General features: G+C 40.5%; 1 protein-coding gene across 1 annotated transcript in view; it reads right to left on the bottom strand.

The window, feature by feature from the left end:
* The window catches only part of fars2 (phenylalanyl-tRNA synthetase 2, mitochondrial), a 164,826-nt gene that overhangs the window by 90,991 nt on the left and 46,335 nt on the right, over positions 1-27,500 (bottom strand). Inside the window, exons 2-4 of the mRNA XM_058401681.1 lie at positions 21,034-21,677; positions 18,390-18,552; positions 18,158-18,289 (exon numbers count right to left, since the gene is read on the bottom strand). Coding sequence (XP_058257664.1) covers positions 18,158-18,289; positions 18,390-18,552; positions 21,034-21,669 — 931 coding nt within the window. The 5' untranslated portion in view covers positions 21,670-21,677. The remainder of the gene's footprint in view (positions 1-18,157; positions 18,290-18,389; positions 18,553-21,033; positions 21,678-27,500) is intronic.

Below are 27,500 nucleotides of genomic sequence, written 5' to 3'. Positions count from 1 at the left end.
CGCATTGCACATGATGCTGTTATTGCTTCAATAGGCTTTTAACTATATGTCGAGTACAGAGTATCATCGGTTTGTTTTATTTCTCTCTGCTGAAGTATTCCCGCTCTTGTGGATGAAACACACACACACACACACACACAGAGCAGTTGATATGTGTATTTAAAAAAAAAATAATAAAAAATGAAAAGCTCAGCAACCTCAACTCCAATGCACAATGCTAATTTTATCTGTAGAGGACTTGATAAACACCTCTGATCTCCTGATGTGTCTTCTAATTGCCAAAAGAAGTTCACCAGCTTGCTTATTTAAAAAAAACAAAATTTCCCATATTCCCCAGGTTTTTTGGGGTTTTTTTTTGGTCAGCTTGTGTACGATTCATCTGTATTAACTCCTTAAATCTGTATTAAGCCAGTAATATTGACTCTGTACCTTTTGTTCATTTGCAGATAAACAATACAATTGCAATACAAGTTTCTTCTGTCAGTCATACATCGCTGTTTATCTTAACAGCGAAGCAAACATTGAGTATCAAAGTAACCTCCAAAAGGTAAAGGCCATCCCACGCATCCAGGGAACCTGAAGACTATATTGCCAGACACAAGGTGGTGGACACTTTGTGTACCAACCAATCACAGGACACTGTGTCCTTCACACACTATAGACAATTTAAATATGCCAGGTTAAGCAGCATTTATTTGTCACATATACATTACTGCACAGTGAAGTTCCTTCTTCACATATCCCATCCTTGAAGGCTGGGGTCAGAGTGAAGGGTCAGCAATGATGCAGTGCCCCTGGAGCAGGGTGGATTGGTGGCCTTGCTCAAAGGCCCAAAGTGGCAGCTTAACAGTGCTGAAGCTTCAACCCTGATCTTCTGATCAGCAACCCAGAGCCATAATCACTTGAGCTACCACCACCCCCCAAGGTATGTCCTTGGAGTAGGGGAGGAAACCAGAGTACCTAGAGAAAACCCCTACAGCATAGTGAGAACATGCAAACTCCAGACTCAAAAGACAGAGGCGGGAACTGAACCCCAACTCGGAGACGATGCAAACAAGCATGTCTGAATCATTATTCTGTACATCACTAGCAAACAAAAATGTATCAATACACCGATGATTAATATGAGCAATGCACCAGAACAGACTTTCCCATCCATTTACATGCTTGTTGACAGACAAACAGTAAACACTGATAAACTGATTTTTTTTTTCTGGCTAGCCAGAGGTGGGTCTCGCTCACTCAAATAACACAATTTCAGAATGATACTCTGAAAAGCAACCATCTTGTTCTTTTGACCGAAACGTCAAACAACTCCTTTGGCCACCATAATGCAGTTACAGCTTTGTAAACGGCCCCTCCTGCATGGAATAGCGCAAAAGATTTGAGATCACAGCAGAGTGTTACCTTTTACCAGGATAACAGCCCTAAAAATACTGCCAAAATTACACTGCAGTGGTTCATAACCAAGAACCTGACTATATTCGAATGGCCCAGTCAAAGCCCAAACCTCAATCTGATCGAGAAACTGTGGCTAGACTTGAAATTTGATGTTCGCCAATAAAGTTCTCAATCCAATTTCAAAGAGCTGGAGCAATTTTGCCAAGAAGAATGGGTGAAAATATAAGTATCCTGCTGTACAAAGCTGTTCCTGAAATATTGATTCCAAAGGGATGAATACTTAAGCAAGCGACAAATGACAATGGGTCAATGAAAAGAAGTTTGATATATGGTATAAATCAAATGATAGAAATCCCAGTAAAGTCCAATGAAGGGGGACAATAGTTATGCAAGGCATTAGAAGTTTCTGCTGTTTGTGTCTCAGTTTAAAAAGAAAAAAAATGATGTATAGAATAAATTAAATGACAACTACACTGAAGGAGGTGAATACTTAAGCAAGGCATTAAAAATACCAGGACGTGAGCTACCCTTCACACCTGAGTCAGCACCTGGATCGATTTTATTTTCACAAGTCAATCAAATCAAGATGGATAAAACCAAAGATCCACTTGATATTTTCCCCACAGAAATATGCTTTTTTTTTTTTGTTCAGACACACTGCACACTAGAACAGAAAAGTTTGCTCAAATTTCACATTCTCCTAAAAGAATAGAACAGTATCAAGTCAGTATCAGGTACTGCCGCATACCAAGAGCCTCGATACCAGTTTGATATAAATATCAAATATTATGCAATATGAAATGTAAGTTCCTCACTCCCAAAAAATCCATATTTGTCTCAGTGTGACTCCCCAGAACATTATTTTTACCTATGTCCCATCATGCTACCTCAGGCTGTGTATATCTAAGCCCCTGTGCAAGGCCTTGCTCCTGTTTGCGCTAGTGAGCCAATTTCCATTCTGTTTTTTTTGTTTTTTAACCTAAACCGTGTAAAATCTGTTATATATTACAATTATGGATTTACTTCTGATTAATTTTTGTTTAATTTAAGATGATTAATTTCTTGTATTTCACTATTTTGTGTTCTATATATAGGCGACTCACAGCAGCTCTTCTCTCCTGGAGACTAGCTAGGCTGTGAGTTCTATGCTAACAATTATCTATATAGCATGACAATTATTTTCCTAATTCTTTCCCCAAAATGTTGAACAGGTTAGGTTCCTGTTCCAGCTTCTCTTTTTTCCCCCTCTCTGTTAATGTTAATAAAACAAAAAGTTTTCATCTTGTCAACTTACCAAAGAAATTACAAACCCCTTCGCTGTGTCACTAACACTGTAGACTCCTTCCATTAATGAAATAGCATAGAAATAGCCTTTATTTGTCACGTATACTTTACAGCACAGTGAAATTCTTTCTGCGCATATCCCATCCTTGGAGGTTGGGATCAGAGTGCAGGGTCAGCCATGATACAGCGCCCCTGGAGCAGAGAGGGTTAAGGACCCAGCAGTGGCAACTTGGCGGTGCTGGTGCCGATCTTCCGGTCAACGACCCAGAGCCTTAACCACTTGAGCCACCACCACCCATCATAATGCTAATGTTAATGCTAAATACAAGTCTCATTACAGAAAACATGCCAACATCATTTCAATCCATTTATGTGGAGAATCCACCAGACTAATACCTGTGTAAGCTGTTACTATAGAAACATTACAGTATTAGAATGAGTGTGATAAAGTAAACCTCAAACCTCGCTGCCAAAGCTGCTGTTTTAGGACATTATACCACAGTGCTGGTGTACTCCTCAATATGAAAGTGTGGATTCATTTTCTATAACAGACGGTAGCTGTTGAGGTTTACATTAACACTCACGTTCTAGCGCGTTAGCATCCCTCGTTAACACGGACATGTACGGCAGACGCTACACGTAATCCATGCCTAATAATAAACCAGAAAAAAAGTTATTTATAAAAGGAAAAATCAGCGATATGATGGTGGTTTCTATATTTGGAAAGTTTTTGGAAGGAGTTTCCAGTGTCAGCGGTTTAAAACGGTAACAGAGGACAGAGGGGTTAATAACGTTCCAGATATTAGGTATTAAGAGAAAATAAAGTCAGGATGGTGAAGGAAAGAATGTTTATAGCTGCTAGAAAGTAAGGTGATAATAACATGTAACTTGCAAGTTCTATATCTTTGACTGATACAAAATAAATAAATAAAATAAAAAATTTAAAAAATACTTTAACAAATAAATAAATAAAATGACTTTAAAAATGACTTTAATAAATAAATCAATAAATAAATAAATAAATAAAATGTGTCACTCATTCATAATTTATTAAATACTGCAATCTTCGCTACATCAGTGTGATTTAAGAGGAGTTAGACACTTTGGGACATGCTGTTACAGGAAATTCATCAACTTCAAGCTAGTACAAGTAAACCCACTTCATGTTGGGCCACATCACACCACCCAGGTGTTTTGTATTTTCCAATAAGTCATGCCTGGTCATGTTTTATTCCCTACATAGCATGTTCTGGGCATTGAGCACAGAACAGAACTGTAGCCTAAAATTGTTGTTATAAGTCTATAAACTGCTTGGATCTCTAGTTACTGTGTCTGGTATTGCTTTAAGGTGAAATATCACACTATTTATAACATTAGGATATTTTACACACAGACATGGTAAGAAAAACTGTACAGTGATGGATTGAATTGATTCATTTAGTCCCCCAGCTGTGGAAACAGTCCCTGTTCATAAATATACAGCATCAATGTATAAATAGATCAATGGACTTTGAGAATGAACAGCTGAAGCAGAGCTGTACTCAGTGTTCTGGTGTCTACTGACCTGAAGGTTATAATTTCAAATCACAAGAAAGGGCCAGGGCCACTGTTGGACCTTTTTTAGACCTTTAATCTACTCTGATCTAAGCAGGGACGGTTTTATCTCTCGCTTGCAGGTTACTAAAAATGAAAACAAATGCCAAAAGGAGTAAAAAATTCAAAAATAAATTTATCCTATCACTCCTATTTATTGACTTGCCAATCTCCGGTTTATGCTGGTGAGGGGGATTTTCATTTATTTATTTATTTAAGCTGTTTTATATTTTCAGCCAAACCAATTTAATGTTATTGCTGTAAAAAAGTTATGTATACACAAAGCAATGTGATTTGTACTGAATGTTAATAATAGATAGCTAGAGAGTGAAGTGGTGGTGTGGCGTCTTGAGAGGATTTGAACTAATATAAACTGTGTCAAAATTGCACGGGAACAGTAAACATGATTAAAAAAAATAAACTAACTAACTAATAAATAAATAAATAATAAGTCTATCACCCTGAGTACACAGTTTTACATGATTTTGATGCAGACGTAATATTATTAACTGAAATTCGATGAAATCACATTACCAGAGCTGGGCTAAATTATTCATCATACCTATTAAGACAATGTGTTTTCAAAATATTTCCACCCGAATAATGAATAACAAGCATAAAAAAACCCCACAACACCTCAGTTCCATCTAAAACTTCCCCCGAGAAACTGCTTTCGCTGCTGTTAATGACACAGTAAAGACAAAAGCTATTGATGGAGATTTCTTTCCTAGTACTTCTTACTGCTTGTAGAAACTTGTTACTAGGACTGCACTGCGGTGGAGGAGACAAGGTCGACAGATTGATTTTCTCCTAAATGGTTTTGTAATGCTCTCTCAAACTGAAGCTGTGGCTGAAAAACTATACCAACAAAAGTCTTCAGCTGTACAAGTCTAATGTGGTGGTTTGGGGTAAAAAAAAAACAAAAAACACCTGAACTCGGTTCTAGACACTGCTAATAGTGTCTGGATCAGGCATCGTTCATCATCTATCTTCTTTAAAAACAACACAGCTCTAATGCGATGCGCTTTACTAGTTCGGAATGGACAGGGATATCTGTGCAACACATTTTTTTAATATAATAAAATGTTCCAATATTCTTATACAGTTCTCCTTTAGTCCAAAACTTGTGCTCATTGTGACATTTTATTTATATTTACATTTCTGGCATTTGGCAGAAACTTACATTTTATCTCATTTTACATAACTGAGCAATTCAGGGTTAAGGGCCTTGCTCGAGGATCCAGGCAGTGACAGCTTAGAGGATCTGAGATTCAAACCCCAGCCTTTCAACCAGTAGACAAACATCTTAACCACTAAGCTATCACGTTTCTTTACAACCACAGGCTCCTCTTCTTGGCAGACAGGATAGTAGGCCGATGTAGATTTCTGCTTTTGTAGCCCTTTCGCCTCGAAGTACAGCATGTCGTGCATTTTGAGATGCTTTTCTGCTTATGATGGTTGTAAAGACTTACTGTATCCTTCCTGTCAGCTCAAATCAGTCTGGTCATTCTTCTCTAATCTTTTGTTTTTCACACCGTTCTGTGTCAACTCAAGCAACATGCTGCACATGAAAATCCCAGTTCAGCGGTTTACAGCCTATTAACATCACCAAGATCAGATTTTTCCCCATTCTGCGTGAATGAACTTGCTTTTATTCAAAGTGACTTAGAAATGAGACAGGATGCAACTGAGCAAGTGAGGGTTAAGAATCTTGCCCAAGGGCCAAAAAGGGGTAGCTTGGTGATGCTGGGATTTGAACCTTCCAATCAGTAGCCTAATAACCTTCATTACTGCACTACCACTGCACACACACATACACACTATAGTTGCTATAGTAACAGCTAATCCACGGGGACGCACATTATTAAATGCGTTATTTAACAAAGAAAAAATGCTAATCCTTGCTATGCTGAAGCCTCTTATTAATATTACAGAAGTGAGTGTACAGTATATGAGCTACAAATATCACCAGTTAAGGCGAGCCTTACGGAAATAATAAATGGTCCCAGTATAGCTTTTAATTTAGAGGGGAAAAAAATAAGTTTGATGATATTTTGCCTTTATAACATTTTATCATATGGATTTGAGCCTACTGAAGCGTAATAACCAGCGTGGACACAGAAATCTGTTCATTCTTTCTTTCATGTTACATTGAATTCTGTGTGGATTGTTATCTTTTCTCACATAAAAGATGAACAAAATACAACTGCCATACCGCCTACTTATAGACCATCATCCTCGCTTCATCACTTCCCTGTCAGATTCCTCACCAGCATCTGTCTCTGTCCTCCACCATTTACATTTATTATTTATTTATTTATAATGGTATAAAAATGAAGTGATTTGTTACTGTCCTTCTCATCTCTCTCGACGGTTTTATTGACAGTTTCGCTGCTTAGCGTTCATTTTGTTATTAAACTCTATGAGATAGTGCTTTTACGTTTTGGATTTCCTGTCACAAGCTCTATTGGGTTGCGTGTATATTTTAACAGAGGCTTTTACACTCTGAAGCAGTCTGAAACAGGGCATGTATGGAAAACTGGTAATATGAAAGCTGTCAAGCGCACCGAGGTTAAACTGGAACTGTGCTGCGATTCCCGTTGATGTGAACGCAACCCGTACTCTTGTCTGCACTTGTTCAGGAAGTAAAGTAACGTTATAGCCGATGACGATATCGTCCGTTTCCAAAATATATTGTGGGACACAGAAGAGATGAGGCGCCTTACTGTCCGTAAGAGCATTAAGTCGTGTTTGCTTTTGTGATGAACTCAAATGCACTGGGGTTCAACAGAATCAACACTGCATGGGCTCTAGAAACAATCACACTCTGATTCGATCTACAACAAGTGTTAAAACCACATAAGATTCATTTTTATCACTCCCGAAAAAAACTCTGAGGTTGGCTAAAGTGGTTATGGCTCTGGGTTGTTGATCGGAGGATCAAGGATCAAGCCCTAGCCACTGTTGGGCCCTTGAGCAAGGCCCTTAACCCTCACTGCTCCAGGAGCTCTGTATCATGGCTGACCCTGTGCTCTAACCCCAACCCCCAAAGTTGGGCTATGCAAAGAAAGAATTTCACTGTGCTGTAATGTTTATCTGGCTTCTATTCTATTCTAGGTTTGTGAAACCTTAATATCGCAAGACAGATTTCTTTGCCAGAGAGTTCCTTTCATCACTAAATGTGGTTCCAGAGAGCTAATCAGACTACAAGATTCTGAAGCTTACAGCCAGATAAGTGCACAAACAATATCAGGAGCTCTGTGCATTATGGGTTTGAGGTTAAGATGAAGATTAGGATGATCTTGATTCATGGAAATGTATTCAGAGAAAAGTATCACTAGTTTTGGATGTTGCAGAATGACTGTTACAAATGAGCAAACATTCCTGCCTTCACCTAATGAATAAATAGAAATAAATCAAATATAACGGGTTAAAAATGCCGTACTACACTTTCCCGTTAGCCGTTTCTACGACAAACTGGCAAACCTGCCTCAAATGCTCAATTCCTTGCAGAGTCCGCCTTTGTAACGAGTTCCTAAAGCTCTGGATTAGCCGAGTGACAGGTCAAGTCCCAAGCCTCTGAAGCCTTCCTAAGCCATTCCTTTCATTAGCTGAGCTTGGACAAAGAAGCAATCACTTAGCAGGACCGGGGAAAAGGTTAGACTCGGGATTTGTTTCAGTGTCCACATCATTTATTTGAGAAAAGATTTGCGCTTTTCCGTCGAGTCAATATTGATAAAAATTCATGCCGTTATTCCAGTCCAAATACAAGTCAGGATAAAAGGAAGCAGACAAGCAAGGACACTAATTAGCTATCTCGGGACATCCGGAATGTCTTTATTTAAGAGAGACCAAGGGAATCTTTACAGTTGTCCCGAATACTCGAGTTTGACTCTAAACCCGGGATTGATTTTTGGGCTCGTTTGGGGAAAGAACAGTCATCTCTAGGTTTGTTTTTACTCAGAGAGAATTTTCTGGACAACAGATCGATCGCACATATACACGTCATTTCTGCAGACAGAATAGGTATTAGTTAAGTATTAGTAGTTTTAAAACCAGTCTAAAGAAAGAAAAAAGGTAAATAGATGAAGATGTTTCTTCAGGAAATGTTTCCTTTAAGCTTGTGCTCCATTCAACTCAAGGTCAAAACTGGGAATTTTCGACCTCCAGCCAGAAAACGCCAGAGAGAACACCTCCTCTTACAGCATCGTCATAATTCTGGGTTCATCTTCTCAAGTCTGATTTTTCTCCTTGTGTATGGAGTGACCTCAAGTCAAAAAGACTGCACACAGCATCAGTAGCCATTCTTACCTTTAAACGAGCTATACTTCCCAAACCCGTGGATATAAATAAAGTAAAGTAAGTGTGAGCTTCAGCATATAGACATATTGATCCATAACTACAGCCTGAATAAGATCCTGACTTTAGCCGTTTCTTTAATCGCGTGAACAAACAGCGGAGACGCAATAGCGAGTTACAGAATGCGACGTTTGTGTACCTGCGAAGCTTGAAACCGAAATCGAATCAAAGAGTTAGACTAATAAACCTGAGGTGAGGAATTGAAATAAATATTCAGGTTGACTTCAAGATTTATTTCCATTCCTAGCCTTCACTGGGAGCCACATGTAGTATATATCTATACTAAAACTGTTACACTGCACACATTACACTACTTCAGTGAAATCCACTGATGAATCTTTATTCTCAGTCTCATGGCCATCACCAGGTATGTACGAGTGACCCGAGTGGCCGGTAAAAGCCTTGGCATTTCTTTACCTCACCTCACTCTGCTGACAAACCTCTCTCGGATTTTTGCTGATAGTTCCTCTTGGCACTCACGCAGTGTTTCTTTCTCCATGTCTCTGCCTCCCTGCGGCCTTTATCTCAGTCGTCTGACTAGCCTGACGATAGCCACGACCTGGAGCAGGGCAGCGTGCCAGTTTCTAGTAGGTCCAGCTCATCACACATACCCCAGCCCCTTTGACAGCTGAGTCAGCCGGTGCTGGATCCCAGTGCTCATAAACAAACACGTGTACACAAGCATACACACACACACACACACATCACTCAGCACACACATTTTACTCTTACTCAGCGTAACTAGTGTAGTTCAGGTAGTGTCTTATAGCAGGTCTGCATCGGAAACGTCTTAAATAACGCTTGCTGTGTAGACTAGAAAATCATTATACATAGGAGGTAGTTTTTCTGACTTCATGTGCATTATGTAAATGATGAAGACAAAAATGTGCTTGCAAAAAAAAAAAAAAAAATTCCTGCTGGAATCTTATTGCAATCAAACTGACGTGTGCAATAAAAATACGTGCTTCAGTCACTTGAAGGCTTTATGGAAATACGTGATGTTTTTCCATGTTTCCGTTCTGAATTTCCTCCATGCACGTTTCCGTGTGTTCGTCTTCCCCTGACTATTCCGTCACCTACTAACAAACTTTGCAGAAACAGAAGAGACAGAAGGTACAGACGACTGATTAACGTCTCCGCTCATCTCCGAGGGCTGATTAATCTGCACAGTTAACATTTAAAGACAGGGGAGCAGAAATAAATCAACTAGCCATGGCCAAGTGAAAGAATTTGTTTCCTCTCAAATGTAGACATTGTGTTATTTTCTAAAATGAAAATGAAAAGAAAGTCCTAAGCGCTGGTTAATAAGTATAGGAGGGCATTGGGGGCAGTTGTGCTTCCTCACAGCAAGCCAATCTTCTTCATCGTCATTATCATCATCATCTCACTTCCACAACCTCTAAAATATGATGCAAAATTCTAGCTGTCAGTGGAGGAGAGGGGATAAAAATAATCTCCATAAAGGAAAGTAACTTCTTTGTAAAGTTTAACACGAAGAAAGTGAACAAGTATTCTATTCTTGATCAACTTTGCAACAATCTAATATATTATAAAAATCTGTTTGTTTGTTTTTTTATCTAGCATCAATGTACCACCGCTTCGCTTCTCCTCAGTGCAGCTGTCCAGCTCTTTGTTTGGCGAGACATGACTCAGAAGTAAGTGGATAATTGCAGTATTTCTCCTGTCAAAATACTTTTCATGTTTTTGTAGACAAATGATTACATTTTGTACACAGCAACTAGTAACCCGTTACACTGTACAATGAAATAGGGTTGTTGTTGTTTTTTTACTACTAGCAAAATGTAATAGGTCATGCTGCTACAATAAAATAAAATAAAATAAAATAAAATAAAATAAAATAAAATAAAATAAAATAAAATAAAATAAAATAAAATAAAAAGAAAGAAAGAAAGAAAGAAAGAAAGAAAGAAAGAAAGAAAGAAAGAAAATAAATATTCAACAGCATAATGATATTATTGCCCATAAATATTTATTATTGTTATTATTATTATTATTGTTGTTATTATTATTATTATTATTATTAATAATAATAATAATAATAATAATAATAATAATAATAATAATAATAATAATATCATCATCATCATCATCATCTAATACCATATCAATGTGCCAAGAACTCTGATTCTAATATTGATTAAAGACCTGAAAACATTTTATTTGTATAACAGTTACATGTGATCTTCACGGGAAAAAAACCAAGTTGCTCCCTCAACATCTACTTTAATGAAGTTGTTAAGAAGTTGCTAAGAAACCAGAAAGAGTAAAGACTTTCCCGTGTCTCAAAAGTGCCGAGACTAAAGACAATGAATAATCTTTACCAGTTTAAGTGGTGCAAATATATTACAGCCAAAATTACTGTCGAAACCAAGAATCGCACATCGCTGCGGTATAGGCTCATAAAAAGTAACAGTGGACCTGGTCAGAGACCTGACCTGTGTCTCTGTGGATCCAGAGCCTGTCCTGGGAACACTGGGTGAGTGAGTGGAATAGACAAATACATGCCTGTCAACTGCTAAGGCGCCAAACACACACATTCACACACTCATTCACACCTAGGGATAACTTAGAGACGCTGGTACACCCACCAGTATAGTTTATAGCAGGAAGACTCTGAAGTTATGACAAGACGACGATGCTCGACCTCGTCTCTTCTCGTCTTTATACTTCATTCCGACACCACAGTGTGAAACCCTGTCACCCCACATTATCCTACAGCATTATCTGGTAAGGTGCTGTTCATTTTAAAATGCATAAGAAAAGCAAAGAAAATTACAAATAGGACAAAAATTGACACCGTGCCAGAACGGAACATACGGAATCCGATACCTGTTTATTTCTTTGTCCAACAACATATGTGAATTTATACACTGTTGCACACACAGAGTACAGTCACACTCTCGTTCACGTTCTCACACACACACACACACACGCCACACATGGCTGGTGAGCACAGATTCCTGTCTGAATATGATGTAATGTTCTGCTTGGTTATTCCACACTGCAGGCTGGAGGCAGTGCTGCATCGCCCAAGGCTTAAAACTAGGCCAGCCCCATTACAATACATTACACAGTGCAAAGAGATGAGATGGAGTGCTACAAAGACGCAGCATTCGTTCTTTTTTTTTTCCGTCTTCCCTTTCTCTTCCGTCCTCTTAGTGACTCTCTGCTCTAATATCTAGCTCTATTTGCCCCCACCCTCCTAAATCGGCTGAAATGGAACACTGCACAAACAAATATTTTCTGTGGACCTGCAAACCCGAGGGACGATGAGGTGGAGGAGGCTGCCGTGTGTGTGTGTGTGTGGAGAGGGAGGAAGGAAGGACCAATGAGACAAAGAATCTGAATGGGAGTGCGAGACAGAGACTGAAAAACATTGCGCAAGAATTTCAAATGCTACTATTTACACACACGGTATATTTAAGGAACGCTGATATATAGAACGTGTGTGTGTGTGTGTGTCAGAGGGAATGGGACAGAGGGAACAGGATGGAGGCAGTCAGGCCAGGGATCAGCTGTGTAAAGACTCGTCTCCCAGCAGTGATTGCTTCCACTGGGAGCACTGGGAGCATGTCCAGGGCAGACTGGAGGAGGGGAAGGGGGAAAATGGGAGGAGACGCTACAAGAGGTCAAGACTGTTGCTTTTTCCATTTATTGCTTTCACTACTTCATTCTGTATTTTTGTATTTCTTCCACTGCTTTTTTCTGTCATATACATATTTTCTATGCATTACATACAACACACAATATAATCTATATTGGATGGATGGATGAATAATCTAGATGGATGGATAGATAAAAAGACAGGCAGAAAGAGAATAACAGACAGATAAACAGGTAGACAGAAAGACAGAAGATAGGAAAGGATACAGTAGATGGTCAGACAGAAGAAAAGACGATAGATAGATAGATAGATAGATAGATAGATAGATAGATAGATAGATAGATAGATAGATAGATAGATAGATAGATAGATAGAAGGTAAGGCCATCTCATTAAAAAACGCCAGCTCGCCAAAATCTCAGCATCCCAACAGAAGTGCTGTAATGAGGCCAGAGACATCTGTGTGTGTGTGGGACATGCATGTCTGTGTGAGCTCTAACAGGAGCTGCTCGCAATTGGCACATGATTTATTCAGTGTGGAAAAGGAGGGAGGGCTGGGGGAGGGACAGGAGGTGGTATTAAGGATTAAGATTAAGATTGAAAGTGCCACCTGAACCAGAACGGGAGCTCAGCTGGTACCTCACTCTCCCACCAGCGACTCCCTACTCCCCCACTGTCCCAGGGGCCCACGGCGCGTGACTTGAAGGGCCGTTAATTGTCTCCAAACATGGCTTTAATCACATTGCAAGCCCCCCTGGTCCTTCAGGGCGTGACTAAGCCCCGCCCCAGCCCATCATTAACACTGGGTCCCATATGCTGCATTCGGCTGTGGCGAGGTCCCACAGGGCTGCATTCTGGGCCCAGTGTAGAATCAATGCATGCTGGGATTACACGCGGCGCTCCAATGAATAACTAAGTGGACCAGCAGTCAGTGAGGAGTCCCCCTTTTTTTCCCCTCCGCCTCTACCCCCACCTTCCCTCCCTTCTTTCATTAATTTCCCTCCTTTCATTAGTCTCCCTCCTCCCCAAAAGCAAACGCACCGCCTTTGGCACACTTATGCCACGCTCCACATATGGCGCTCACGCTCGGAGACAAATAAATAACCTTTCAACCTCTCTGGATGTCCCTCGTCCCTCTGTTTAATGCTCTCTGCCTCTCATTGATATTCTTTCTCACTTTCCACTGTACCCCCACTGGCATCCCAGTCGCTGCCTCCTATCCATGGAGCTCCTGCCACACATTTAATTCGGTCTTGCTGGCAGCTTTTTATTGTCTCGCTGGTCTGAAGTGAAGGGTGTATGTGTATGTGTGTGTGCGTGTGAGTGTGTGGGAAGGGGATTGCGAATGAGGAGTTGCCTTGGCAACGGAGCCACACTGCTCTGCCGCAGTGCAAAAAAGGGAGGGAGAGAGGGATAGAGTGAGAGAAAGAGACACAGTGAAAGTGTGAGAGAGCGAGAAAGGGAGAGACTACAGAGTTGGGAGTGAAAATGAGAATGGGAAAGGGAAGCGTGTGTGTCAATGTGTGTATAGCTGTGTGTGTGCGAGAGAGAGAGAGAGAGAGAGAGAGAGAGAGGGAGACAGAAAGAGAGAGGGAGAGAGAAAGAGAGAGGGAGAGAAAGGGAGAAAGAGAGGCAGTGTGAGTGAGAGTAGCGGAGCGACTCTGTCAGAACTCCTGCAGTGAAAAGGCACAGAGCTGGGACACTGACAAAGTCAAAAGAAGAACGCAAGTGTGTGTGTGCGTGTGTGTGTGTGTGTGTGTGGAAAGTCGACACAGGACAGGTCAGGATGATAGCAGCACTGAGAATACACAGTGTAAAGCTAGTAAAACATCTCCAGGCATTATTTCTTCCTCCTGAATTGAAGCTCAGCCCCGGATAAAATCTGCATATCTCTTCAGGTGCTTCAGGTGCAAACTAGTGCAGACCACAGAGACTTAAAACCTTTAAAAAAGACTTAAAAAAAAAAAACAGTGCTAATACACACATCGCCAAATCCAGTGGTAATGAGAATGTGGTTACAATGTGGAAAATGACAATTAGCACCATTCTAAATATATGCAGCACTACATACAAGCCCTGCACAGACACTAGATTTCTTCCTTCTCTCATCTCGGGGAGGGTTTTTTCTTTTCTTTTCTTTTCTTGTCCTTCCCACACCTTCGTCCCGCTGATTAGGGATCTAGCTCTTGACCTTGACTTTTGCAAAGCTGCTTTGTGTCAGTGTCCACTTGTGAGATGAGCTACACAAATAAAAAATCCGATTAAAACAGACGCTCCCTTTAACGTTTGGTTGACAAACCGGGCTAAAAATCAATCTGAACAAATTGTATGACTTTGAAATGATGGGTTATATTTAGAGGTGAAATATATGGCTTGATTTAACAGATGATTTCGGCAAAGTTTTGGGGAATTTAACAAAAGTAGCGATCATAAATCCAAACCACAGCAACTCTACTGAATTGGCCGGGAATTCGGCACCACCCTCATATTTAAAATTCTCCCAGGAGCCCTTTGAAATTATTTAATATCTTATTCTGATGAAATCCAAAGTCGCAGGCGTTTACTGACCTCTCAAACCCGAAGCGCTCATCTTATTACACTCATTAAATATAATCACCTGTTTTACCTCAGACAACTGTGCCCGTCGGCAAAAATCCTGACTACCATCACATCCTGGTTGGTGTGGTGAATTAGCAGTGCACATCTGGATCATAAACCTGCCTCATTCTTGAAAATGTATTTGCAGTGAGTGGCCAATTATCTGAATGTTACTGATTCACTACCAGTAGTGCAATAGAGGCCAGTTACTGGTAGGTAATAGAAACATTATGTGAGATAGAGGACAAGGGTCTTACACACACATACTGCCACTCAGTGTGTCTCAGTTGTGTAGTAAAGCATGGAGCTGGACATGAGGCCTGTTGACAGCTGTCTCCTGACAGAAGGCTATTGTTTATTCAGTTGCGTATATGCAGAAGCACTTCGGTGGGTGTACACAGGGCTAAAGCTCTGATTGAATACATACACAGGCTACAGCACCAGAGACAACACGACACTGATCTGTATTCATGGCAGAGTGAGGAGGGACCAAAACACACACAAACACACACACTTAGACTTCTAGTGGGGTTGTTGAAGCAAGACTAAATAGGAGTTTATGCAGAAGTCCACAGGGTTGACAACATGATGACGCAAATCAGGACACAGCAGTGACGTGGACACCTGCAAGCCCGAGCCGAAAGGAAAAATCCACCCTTGTATATCAATCTTTATAATTGGCAGGCAAGATTTATCTTGTAATGAAAATCTGAGTTTAAATTGGTTTATTTTTCAGTCCGGATTCATAGTAAAGTTTCCTGCACTACTCATAATGCTGGTTGACTTCATGTCGTGGCATCAGGGGGATTGAGCCCTCGCTTCATTGCTACCTTAAGAGAGCGATGCAGCAGAGCTTTAGTGTTTCAGCTCTCTCATCTCATCACCTGTGCTGTACTCCAGTCAATTTTCAGAAAAGAATACAGCGATTCACAGTAGCCAGCTTGAATCTCGCTAACTAGCCGAGCTGACACAACCGTTTCATCGAGCTGCACTGCATTCTGGGACTTTGTGCACTTCTGCGATTAGATTTCACATTAATACAGCATTGACCATCAGTGCAAATCTATCAGCGTGACACACGACTGAAGGATGAAAAACTCGCTCAAATATTCGAATCTAAACATATTTCATGTGTTTCATATTGTGAGAGAGAATCCACATGTTTACTCGTGACCTGTTCTAGAGCCGAAGGGAAAAAAAATTAGAGCTAAAAATAGATGTGACAGAGACCTCTTGAGGCTTTCGGATAGAAAAGCTATCAATTATTGACAGCAAAATGCCTAGCAGCATTAAAAATACAATACATGGAGGACACCTTAGAGTACTGGCATCCTAATTCATCCACATGACTTTCCTAATGCCGTGCTATCAGCTCCACGTCTCTGTAATGGTGGCTTGGGGATGCACTATTGATGATTAGCCGCTGTGCATTTAGCGGCCCGGGTCTGCTGTCCAGCTGCCACCTGTGGAGACTAATGTGATGGTTAACATGGACTGACTCAGTGAGGAGTGAAGAGCGTAGAGCACTGTGTTAAGTGGCAGGGAGGAGAGAGGAGACTAGGGGAGGGGAGGGAAGGGACGCTCGTCCTGAACTCGTCCCCAGAGAGCAGAGTCTTGTCTGGGCAGCTAAGCGTGTCCACCCACGCCCTCCCTGTGAGAACGGATGCCTCCGAGAGCTCTAATGCTGAATAATTCCATCTGCAGCAGGAGGGTATTAGCACACAGAGCTGCACAACACCGCCATCTACTGGCAGAGGCAGGAGCGCTTCATACACTGACCTTGACGAGTCAATTTTTCGGTCTTCTTTTCTAAGCAGTGTCAAGCCAGAAAAAGGTCCTTAGAGCAAGGAATTTCTCAAAGAACCTTTCGACTGACTCATTTCAATCATTGCGCGAAAGGATGTACCGAATGCCTGACATATAGAGCAAAGGTTTTCAATTTTTTCTGCAGCCATGTTCCCTTTCCAGAGCAAACGTTTCCTCTTTACGATCATTTAATTTTAAGAACACTTTTAATCCAAATATGTTCCAGCGTAATTTATTCAAGCCATTAGACCATTTTATCCCTGAACATTTTATTCTACTTGCTTGAAAAAATATGTACCATATTACCATCTTTTTGTACTTGTATTAAAACTGTAGTTAGATTATATACTTAACATTATTTATACTTGCTTTTAGGCTTCCTAACTTGTAGATGAACCTCTTTATTTTTAAACAACCAGCAAAGACGAGAGCGGTCAGAAGAAAAAAGGCCAGACGGAGAGGTTAAGCTGACAGAATAGTGCGGAATAACTCCAAAAGATCATTCTTTACAACCGTGGTAATAAACAGAAACCTCGATATGGACTTTAACACAGAGAAAAATCACATTGGGAGGAATCTGTGGCTAGAGCAGGTACTGGTGTAATTTTTTTCCCCCCAGTCGTCATGTGTCCAGTTTCAGTCACTGTTACCCGATATGAACGTATCTGCCAGAAAAACTCCTGATCGCCGGATGTTTTTTCATTTTATTTACCATTCACTTAATAATCAATCCACATAATCTTCAATGTTTCTTTTAATGATCAGTCATTAAATATGGTATCTTTGTACATAATCTACTACTTCACTATTACAAATGGAGCTCTTGCGCAAGCTTCTAAAACCCACAAGGTCACACAGTGTCCTATTTCTCTATTTAAGGGTTTTTAAAAAGCTCCCTCTAGTCACCCTTAATGCTCCTTATGGCTAAGCTGATGCACTCGATGCAGATTCAGCAGCAGACTCTGACCTAAAACTAATAGCAGCTCGATAGCTAAAAGCAACTCGTAGCCATTTATAGATGTAAATCGCTCATGATGAATACACTCTATACATCCTGACTCACTGGTGAGTTTTTGGGCGAGACGCAAACAGCCATAAATCACTCGGCCCTTTCGTTGATTTCATTTATTAAGTCGTTGCTTGTTTACTAATCGAGAGTTTAACATTCAGGACGTACATTTGTCGAAGATAAAGCTGTTGTTTTGCATCGTTCTAAATCAGCTCACAGCTTCGTGATGTTGTTTCTCCCTCCCTGTTTTTTTTTTTTGTCAGTAGACCCGCCATGATTCAGGTGCTTGTGTGTTTTGTGCAATGGTGCTCACTAAAATAAATCAAGAGCACAAGTGCTCATGAAATGTTCGTTTTTACACAGTCATGTCCTCAAGGATTCAGGTCAGCAAAACAAAAACACATCCTGAGAACAGATTCAGAAGGACAGCATGGTTCAGACTCAAGAATATGCAAATGTGTGTGTGTGGAAGTAAATAAGCACCTGAGTACAGCAGCTCCTGTTCCATCACACCACATCCCAGCACCTCCAGCCAATCGCCCTGAAAACGCACCTCCATTTCAAAGGAGGGATGCGTGAAAGGGAAGTAGCACTCTACCCAGCGGATCTCCAGCTCTGCAGGACGGCAGAAAAAAAGCAGAAACACAGACGGAGACAGAGATGAAGGTGGCTCCAGGTAGAGAAAGAAAAAGTGTGAATGCTGAGAGATTTCTACCTTCCCCGAAGAGGTGCCTGATGAGCTGTGTGAGAGTGTGTTTCAGGTTGAACTCCACCAGCTTCACAGCCTCCAGACTGTGAGTCTCCTGCTTCTGCGGTGTGCGTCGACCTCCGTGCTCAAAGAGCGACAGATCCTCGCCGTTCTGCACTTGTGCAAACAGCTGACCAACATCACAAAATTACACTTTCATTTTTAATCGTTCCATCCAAAGCCTTGTCAAATCTCTAATCTGATTTCGCACAATGTCAAGTGTTGATTTATTTTCTAGACCAGCAGTTGTTCCTGCTACAAGAAAAATCATAGGCCTTCTTTATATAAATGCATACAGGACACAAGAAGATAATTGAGAGTTAAGGGTCTTGCTCAACAGTGGCAGCTGGCTAATGCTGGGAAAAATTGAATCTTTATTTAACAAAGAAAATCTAATAAAAATCTAGTCTAATCTTTGACAAGATGAAGATTCTGAAAGGAGGCCATTGTTACAGGCAAAGTTAAGGCTGTTCATTCCACGAGAAACTTTTTTTAATGATAATTAAAGGAAGTTGTTTTCCAGACATTACACAAGATTAACTGAAAATGGATCTTTAAGACAGCGGGTTGTTTTTTAATACTTCTTAGCTAAGGTATAAGAAAAAGAATACTTTGGGATGTGCACGCATTGCAAAATAATCAACTTTAGTTCCGTCTACTACGGTGAAATAATTATACAAATCATTTTTCGCAATGGCTACTGGGAAAAATATGAGTGTTTTCTTAAATTATGGTATTGGCACAATTAAAAACACATGAAATTTGTGTCAGATTGTTAAATATATGCTCCTGATGGGTACAAGAGAAGAAAAGTTTGATCAATTTCCAGGAAATCGGTAGTTTGCAAGCAGCCAGTCAAGGGTCATCTGTGAGCTCATGTATGTGGAAGAGGGCAGATTTCCCCTGAATGCACTGGCTGGCTTCATATGTCTCAGAGGAAGCACATGTTATCTACCAATCAGAGAGGGGGAAAGCTAAGATATGACAGGGATGAGCTAGCTTGTAGGAAATCAGCAGGTGGTTAAATATGGCAGAAAACTGGCGGAAACATTTGGATATCATGAGCCCACCAATTTGTTTTAATACATTGCAAAACACAAAGGCATACAGTCGTAATATGCTATTTGTATTCATAGCCTACCTACGATTCCAATTTATATGACCTCATTTCCAGGGCTGATTTCAAGAATTAAAAGTTAGTTTTCCACCCGCTGTGCACAGTTCCAAAGACGTCCTGAAACTGTGAACCTAATCAAGAGGTGTAAAGCTTTGAGCAGGAACTTTTCTCATAAACCAATATTTTTACAAAAAGCTTTCAGAGCTTTGATTTGTTGAAAAGCCAAGGAAGATCTACACTGTGTTACAACCATCTCACATTTCAGTGATAAAAGGGCAAACATGAAAAGTCCTTATCAAGCAAGGACTGACTAGAGCAGGACTGTGTGTCCTGTTATAGGAAAAAAAACTCAATGACATTGTCCTCCCTTTTTTTTTAAAAAAAAAAAAAGAAAGACTATGTTATACTCTACATGTTTGATTATGTTTCAAGTTTATAAATGTTTTGTAATGTCTGGAAAACAAGTCAGACTGTATGTTATATATATGCATCAGTCTTTGGAACCTTCTGGAAAAATTAGGAACACAGCTTTACACTGACCTCTGAAAAGCATTGATAGAGACTCCTTCCTTACTTCCTCAATACAAATTTATAGAAAGGAAATTATTTATATTCATAAATTATTAACGAATGAGGATGGGTTTCCTTTCGAGTCTGGTTTCTCTCAAGGTTTTTTTCCTCTTGCCGTCTCAGGGAGTTTTTCCTCACTGGTTCATTCATTAGGGATGTATTTAAAACTAAAATCTGTCTGAAATTAAATCTAAAAATTGTGTCTATTATTGAAAGCACTATAGAAGTAAAATAGAAGAGAACTGCAACTACTGTGCAGGTCAGAATCAGCGCTGTAGTGTAAACATTTGTATCTAGACCAAATGCCGGCACCAGTGGAGGCGAGTCCTTAAGGCAAAAATTTTTTTGCGAATTAATTTTCCCCATAAGAAATAATGTAAATGCAGATAATCCGTTCCAGTCACCCAAAAATATTAGCAACAGTTTACGTATGTAAACTGTATGGGTGCTTACAAAGAACTGACCCAAACCAAGCATTCCAGGTCAAGGGTTCTCACAGGAAGTTGTGCCACCATGCTTGGGCTAAAAACAGAACACATCAACCACACCACCAATCTGTCAACAAAAAACGAACGAAAAATCAGCTTTTGAACCCATGTCGATGGCAACAGCGGAATTGTGGGTTGACTCTTTCGAGACAGCTTTTGCTGACTGAAAAAAATTTCATAAACTCACTTAGGTTGGCTTTCCACTGATGCAAACAAGTTTGGAACGGCTCCTGGACGTACGTGCAACTTAGCTATCGTTTGGTTCGGTTTGTTCATAAGCCAAAAATGCTTTGTATGCAATTTCTTGCAAAATTTCAATTTACGGGTGAAAATTTGTAAGGGAGGGCATTTGTATGACGATGTTCCACTCCATTTGACAATCTGTAACTTTTTCTCAATTACACCAACAAATTCCTTCAATCAAACACGTCCTGACCTCATGGTTGGTGAAAAGTCGCACTCCCTCCATCTGGTGGAAGACAGGATAATGACTTGCATCGATCTCGTCCCTCCTGTACACGTCCCCAGCTAGCAGGAAGCGATCGAGCCCGGAGAGTACCAGCTCCTTCTGGTGGGCGGAGGTGTGTGCCCGGAGCATGTGACTCTGGCTAAGGTAGTAGTTGTCACCCTTTTTTCGGCTCGGGTGGTCTTTGGGAATGAGCAGGCTGTCGAAGTTCTGCTCCACTGTCACCACTGGGCTGAGGTTATCATGGACAGAAAAGAGTGGCGTGCCAGTCCGGTTTGTGTAGGAACGGTAAAAATGCTCTTTAATCCGTTCTTTAATGATCCACAGCGGATGATGCGTCTGGTTGTGAAGATCTCGGCCCAGCATGGACAGGATTTTAGCCGTTACGTTGGTCATGTCGTCTCTGGGGTAGACCCGGCCGAGGATTTCCACCGATTCCTGGGTGATTTGCGGCTGAGGGGTGGAGATGTGTGTGGAGAGGCAACGTCTTTGAGATAATGTAGAGGTACTGGACCTGAAGCAGGCGATTGGCCATTGGCGGGTGACAGGTTTTAGGAGTTTGAGAAGAGAAAGCGATGTGTGAAAGCTTCTACAGTAAGGCCTCATGGCTTAACCTGTAAAGAAAAACAGGAGTTTGTTACAAACTTTTAGGTGTAATTTCTCTAGAATTGTATTTTGAGACCAATAGAAGAGAACACAGCATTACACTGCGTAGTAATATTGAAAAAATTGTAATACATGTCTGAGCAAAATATGTCAAGATGATTAGAAGAAAATCTGTTTACTGACAGACTTGCTTTATTATTCAAGTTTGCTTTGGAGTAAGCGCAATTCGTAGGTTGCCTGTTTACGTATTGAATTAAACATATTATAGTAAATAATAGATGGAATAAATATTACAGTAAATAATAGATGGATTAAATAGCAGCAGTGGGTTTATTAAACAGTAAATCGAACCAGTTTCAGTTCATTTACGAGGTACGAGCTTTATTTGAAAGCGCCCTTCTTGCTTAAGAAAGTTAAACATTAGTAATGAACCAACAATGGAACTAATTCACATCAGGGTCTTTTTTTTAAAAGGTGTAGGTTAAACACTCATTCAAGAAAGGCTCTTGTGCATTATTTCACTAGCATTTGAACATGAGGAAAAACCCAGGAAATCCATCCATAGTTCTCAAACCCCACCAGCTGATATATCTAAACAAGATCATTAGAGAAATTCTGTCTCCCATTTATTTTAAAAGGTATAATTTCTATTCCAAATTGCATTGCTCTCACTACGAAGACACATTTTGTGAGTTACTGTGAGACAAATTCAATCAAACCGCATTTAAATTAAGGCTGTATGCGCTATTTTAGACTTTTTCGCTATCTTGACATGCTGCACTGGCGTAGGAGTTCAGCAATAAAAATGGACATCCACCTCCACGAGTTCCTAGACAACAGTCTGACTCAGTGGAACAACAAAAGTAAACACAACAATATGCTGAAACACCGAGAGAATGTGGAGTTAGAAGTCTAGAACCAAACAATGTCAAGTGGTCAAGGCTTGGGGATAAAAGAAAATTTATAATGGACATTTGGTGTTGGATGCTTCAAAGTTTTTGAATAGTTATTGCACATATTTGGCGCAAAATCCCTGACTATTACAGAATAGGAATCCAAGGCTTGCAAATAAATGCAAGAGTTTATTTCATCTGCAAAAAGCCAAGCAGGTTTGAGTTCCAGATTACATCAGATAGTCCACTAAAGACCGGGATCAACGGATTAAACAGGTGGAATCAGGTGTGTTGGTGTTTGGCTCAAACAAAAACCTTCAGCCACATTGGCCCTTTGAGGAGAAGATTGGACACCGCTGCAATAAAGTAATTATACAGCAGTTCATTTTGCACAAAGGAACAAACTAATATTCTCCAAAATGAAACTTGGGTATTGCCACCGCTTATGGTTCCGGATATTTCAATTTCCTGTGCAAACCCAGTCTGAGTTACTAATCTTTTTACAAAAAACAAAAATGACCATTTAATCCAAGCCCCCTTTAAAAGCCTCCACCACCTCCTTCGAACCCTTGGGTATTCCCGGTATTCCCGCCCACTTTCCAACAACTTCCTGAGACTCTTCTCTGTATGCCAAGTACACCCATGATGAGCATATTTGAAGCATATTTTAAAATGACCTACACTTCACTCGTAAAAGTCAAGCGAGTTCCTCCAGGCTGGAGCTTCAGGAAGTGCCTGACTCATCAATCGGCTGCCTTCTGATCTAAAGGTGGAGGCGGGAGAAATGAAGCTGTGAGAGGCCTAATGGATGCACACCAGGAGAGCAATTCCACGCACTCAGTACAGAGAAATGGAGAAACACTTGCTGAAATGGTTGTCTTTGCCGGTAGGCACAAATTACACATTATAGAGAAAGATTTAATATCCATCAAACTTCATATACAGGTGAAGGGGAGTGTAAATCAATCTGGGCTGGGGATAAAAAAAAAATAAAAAAATAAAAATAGTTTTATCGAATCAGATGATGCGCTCCTCCACACTCTGTCTCACTCGGTTCATTCTTTGGGTCATATCGGGTACAGGTAATCCTGTTTGTGTCACAATCTCTTTCAATCCGGTAGCTTATTTCTCCTTGCTTGTGTTTTTTAATCTGAGTTTGTAAGGCAGCAGGTTGTACCCAAGCTGAACAGACATCCCAGACATAGTTTATAGCACAGACACAGTTATCCAACCTTCTCAGCAATATTTTATGGAAAAGACCAGACACGGTATTCTCACTTCTGTCAAAACCGCTCTTGAGTACAGAACATAGAAACCATAGGCAAACTCTACAGTGTACACTGACACACACACACACACACACACACCATGACAGCAAAGAGTGATGTGCAAAGTGTAAGACACAAAGGCAAAAGAGTGTTGCAGTGCAGTGGCATTGCAGCACAGCGGGTTACGGCCAGGATCCTCAAAGCGGTGAGCCACTTCTTCTTCTTCTTCTTCTCTTTATTTTACAGCCCCAGCAAATCAAATTAAACAGGCCAAGGTGTTCTGCTCTTTTATGCAAAGCACGTAAGATCACAGGAAATATGCTTACATATGCTTAATGTGGAATGCTCAGAGCTATATACCTGCACACAGAAGGAATTCAGGCTCTCTACCTGTCACATACGGATACATCGCACTCACTCTGCAGGCTTTATGAGGGAGGGAAGGGCTGCTCTTTCTCCGCTTTCTTGCAGTAACATATGGAAAATACACAGCTTCTTCGCCATCCTTATATCACCTCACATCTCGGCACAGACACCTAGACGAAACCTCTCAGAGAGAGCTACAAAGCATGCACTTGTGTCCATGTCAACAGGTTATCTGATTCGGCTATGATATGAAAAGAAAAATCAACATAAATTGGCATAGTAAGGTTTTAGACCACCACCAGCCACCAGAATCAATTCTCTGGATATGTACTGGAGTAGTAGTACTGGAGGTTAGTAGTTAAAGTGTTGGATTACTGATCAGAAGGTTGTGAGTTTGAATCCCAGATCCACCATTGCTGGGCCCCTGAGCAAGGCCCTTAACCCTCAATTACTCAGTTGTATCAAATAAGATAAAATGATAAGGGGCGTCTGCCAAATGCCAGACATTTAGAGTGATATCCAATACATCACTCCAAAAAATCTCCAATAGTTGTTCGACTGGAATGATGTGAAAGACATAACATGAGTCGCCTCACTTTCATCCTCATAAAACTATTCAGTGAGTCCTCATGCCATGTGGATGGGTGGAGTCATCCTGGAAAAGACCCCTACCATAAAGAAAGAAATGTTTCCTCATAGGATAGAAGCAACCAATCAGAAGTGAGAGAACTTCGTACAACAGTGACGCTTCCTTCTAAGAGGATAAGTGAAATCAAATCACGTCAGCAAAACGTCCCCGTAGCATAACGGCCTGTTAGTGCCGATTTACTCCATCCGAGCATTGCTGAGCAGATGATTTGGGCGGCGATTCATTTTCTGCACAGCAGTGAACCCGACTTAATAGTGTCTGGAGTTTGAGGTACAAGTGTTTCACCATCACTTCCTTAGGCACACTTGCCTTGTTAGTCCAGCTTGTTGGTACAGTTAGAGACTATAACTCATAATAGCTTGTGGACTGTTTTTTCAATGCAGCAAATACACACTTCAGAGGCTCAATTCTTCCAGCATCATATACATCTCTATGCCAGTGTTACTGCTGTGATGACAATGACTCAGCACACGAATCATATCTGGTCAGTGGTGCTCCTGTAAAGGTCCCTCTTTCAATGTCGGGTCACAATTTCCACAGCAACAGATGTTTTACAGTCAGTAAATATTGTAGATCAAGCTGATAAAGTGCTAGCTGAGTGTAAATTGAGGTAAACAAGAGAGAGAGAGAGGGTCAGCAAGGTTAGCTCATCCTTTACTGCCAGTTCTTTCCAGGTCTACTGCAGCTCATTGAACATGGCATTGCATGCTCTAATATGTACACAGGAGGTAACACGGTGTTGTACTTTCTGTTTCGCCAGCATGCTTTGTGACCTGTCAAGAGGCTAATTTAATTTTTCACTGTGCAAATGTTAAGTCCACTATACAGATACTGTGAGATACTGTATGTTTGTCATACTTTAATCTCCCAGACTCATTTCTAATAGAAAATACCATTTAAATATGAAATCTACTTTCCTGTTCACTATAACTCTCTAATCCATGGACTGACCAAACACAGTTTCGTTATTCATGCTGCAAATGTATCTGTTAATGCACTTAAAATCTGGCTCAAGACTGAGACAGAATTATAATGCAGCTATGCAGGTAAGGTGCTTTATTGTCTGGTTTAGTTGAGTTAAAAAACAAAATCAGAATCTGGTCATGATTACAGAAGATCCTGAACACTCACAGACAGACAGGCAGGCAGACAGGCAGGCAGACAGACAGACTGGCAGGCAGACAGATTCACAGACAGGCAAACAGGCAGACAAACAGTCAGGCAGACTCACAGACAGGCAGACAGACAGACAGACAGACAGACAAAATCACAGACAGACTCACAGACAGACAGGCAGGCAAACAGGCAGACAAACAGACAGGCAGACAGACAGATAAAATCATAGACAGACTCACAGACAGACAGACAGACAGGCAAACAGACAAGCAGGCAGACTCAGACAGACAGTCAGTCAGTCGGAAAATTGGTTGGTTGGTCAGTTACTCAGTCAGTCAGTTGGTTAGTAAGTTGGTAAGTTAGGTAGTTATTAAAATAGATAGATAGATAGATAGATAGATAGATAGATAGATAGATAGATAGATAGATAGATAGATAGATAGATAGATATTCAAGGGAAGATAATTGTAGGTAAAACTAGGCATTCTGTAATTTCATACAGTATAACAAACAGCAAAATCTTACAACTTTTCAAAAATGTTAACAACAACAGCTAGACAAGTTCCTTCACTTTAATATTCAGTAAGACCTCTAGGATTTTTCCAAGTGAGACTTCCATGGGAAGACATTCAAGCACCAACAAGCATTCAAGCGTACAAGCAAGAGTAACAACAAGCATTGTCTAATTGTTAAGAGCATGGGCACAGTTACAGAGGATCAGGACACTTATTGGATGCCAAGAACCCTTATTTATCTGAACCCTTAAATAACCTTTAAAAGTACTCTTTGTTAATATATGAAACGCAGGAATACAGAACACTACAGTCCATCAAAAATATCACATGCCCATTCATTTATAGGGGTATTGTAGAGTAGCCCACTGACATACTGAAATGTTTTTAGGGAGGTGGAGGACGTTTTAGAGAATTAGAATTGAACCCCAGACCCTGGAGTTGTGAGATACCAACAAAACCTTCTGCATCAACATACCAAAAGGAAAATGAACTTTGCCAAGTGTTTTGTGATATTTATTTATTCTAAATGGAAAATTTCTTCTAGTTCTTTTCATCTAAATACCAGGAGAAAAGTATCTGGATGAACTGCATCACTGAACTGAATCCACCTTTTCCCTTTAGGAGTGTATTATTCAAATGCAATTGAAATATGTTTCACAGGGTGATCACATGGGAACATGTCAAAAAAATGACTACCAAAACACACAGACAGCTTTAAATTCAAGTTCAAGGAATCTTTTTAGACTTGAAAAGTGAAATGCTATCATTATGTATGATATGTAGAAATGTATACAGGACTGAGTTTTTAAATCCCACTTCAACCCAAAGCTGGGGCAGTGGTAGCACAAGTGGTTAAGGCTCTTGGTTGCTGATCAGAAGATCAAGGTTGAAGCCCCAGCACTGCCAAGCTGCCACCATTGGGCCTCTGAGCAAAGCCATCATCCCCTCCTGCTCCAGGGGTGCTGCATCATGGCTGACCCTGAGCTCTCTGACCCCAACCCTCCAAGCATGGGATATGCGAAAA

Source organism: Hemibagrus wyckioides, linkage group LG01, assembly GCF_019097595.1.
Source record: "Hemibagrus wyckioides isolate EC202008001 linkage group LG01, SWU_Hwy_1.0, whole genome shotgun sequence".
In the NCBI taxonomy this organism is placed as follows: Eukaryota; Metazoa; Chordata; class Actinopteri; order Siluriformes; family Bagridae; genus Hemibagrus; species Hemibagrus wyckioides.
This window is presented reverse-complemented; position numbering and strand designations above follow the sequence as displayed.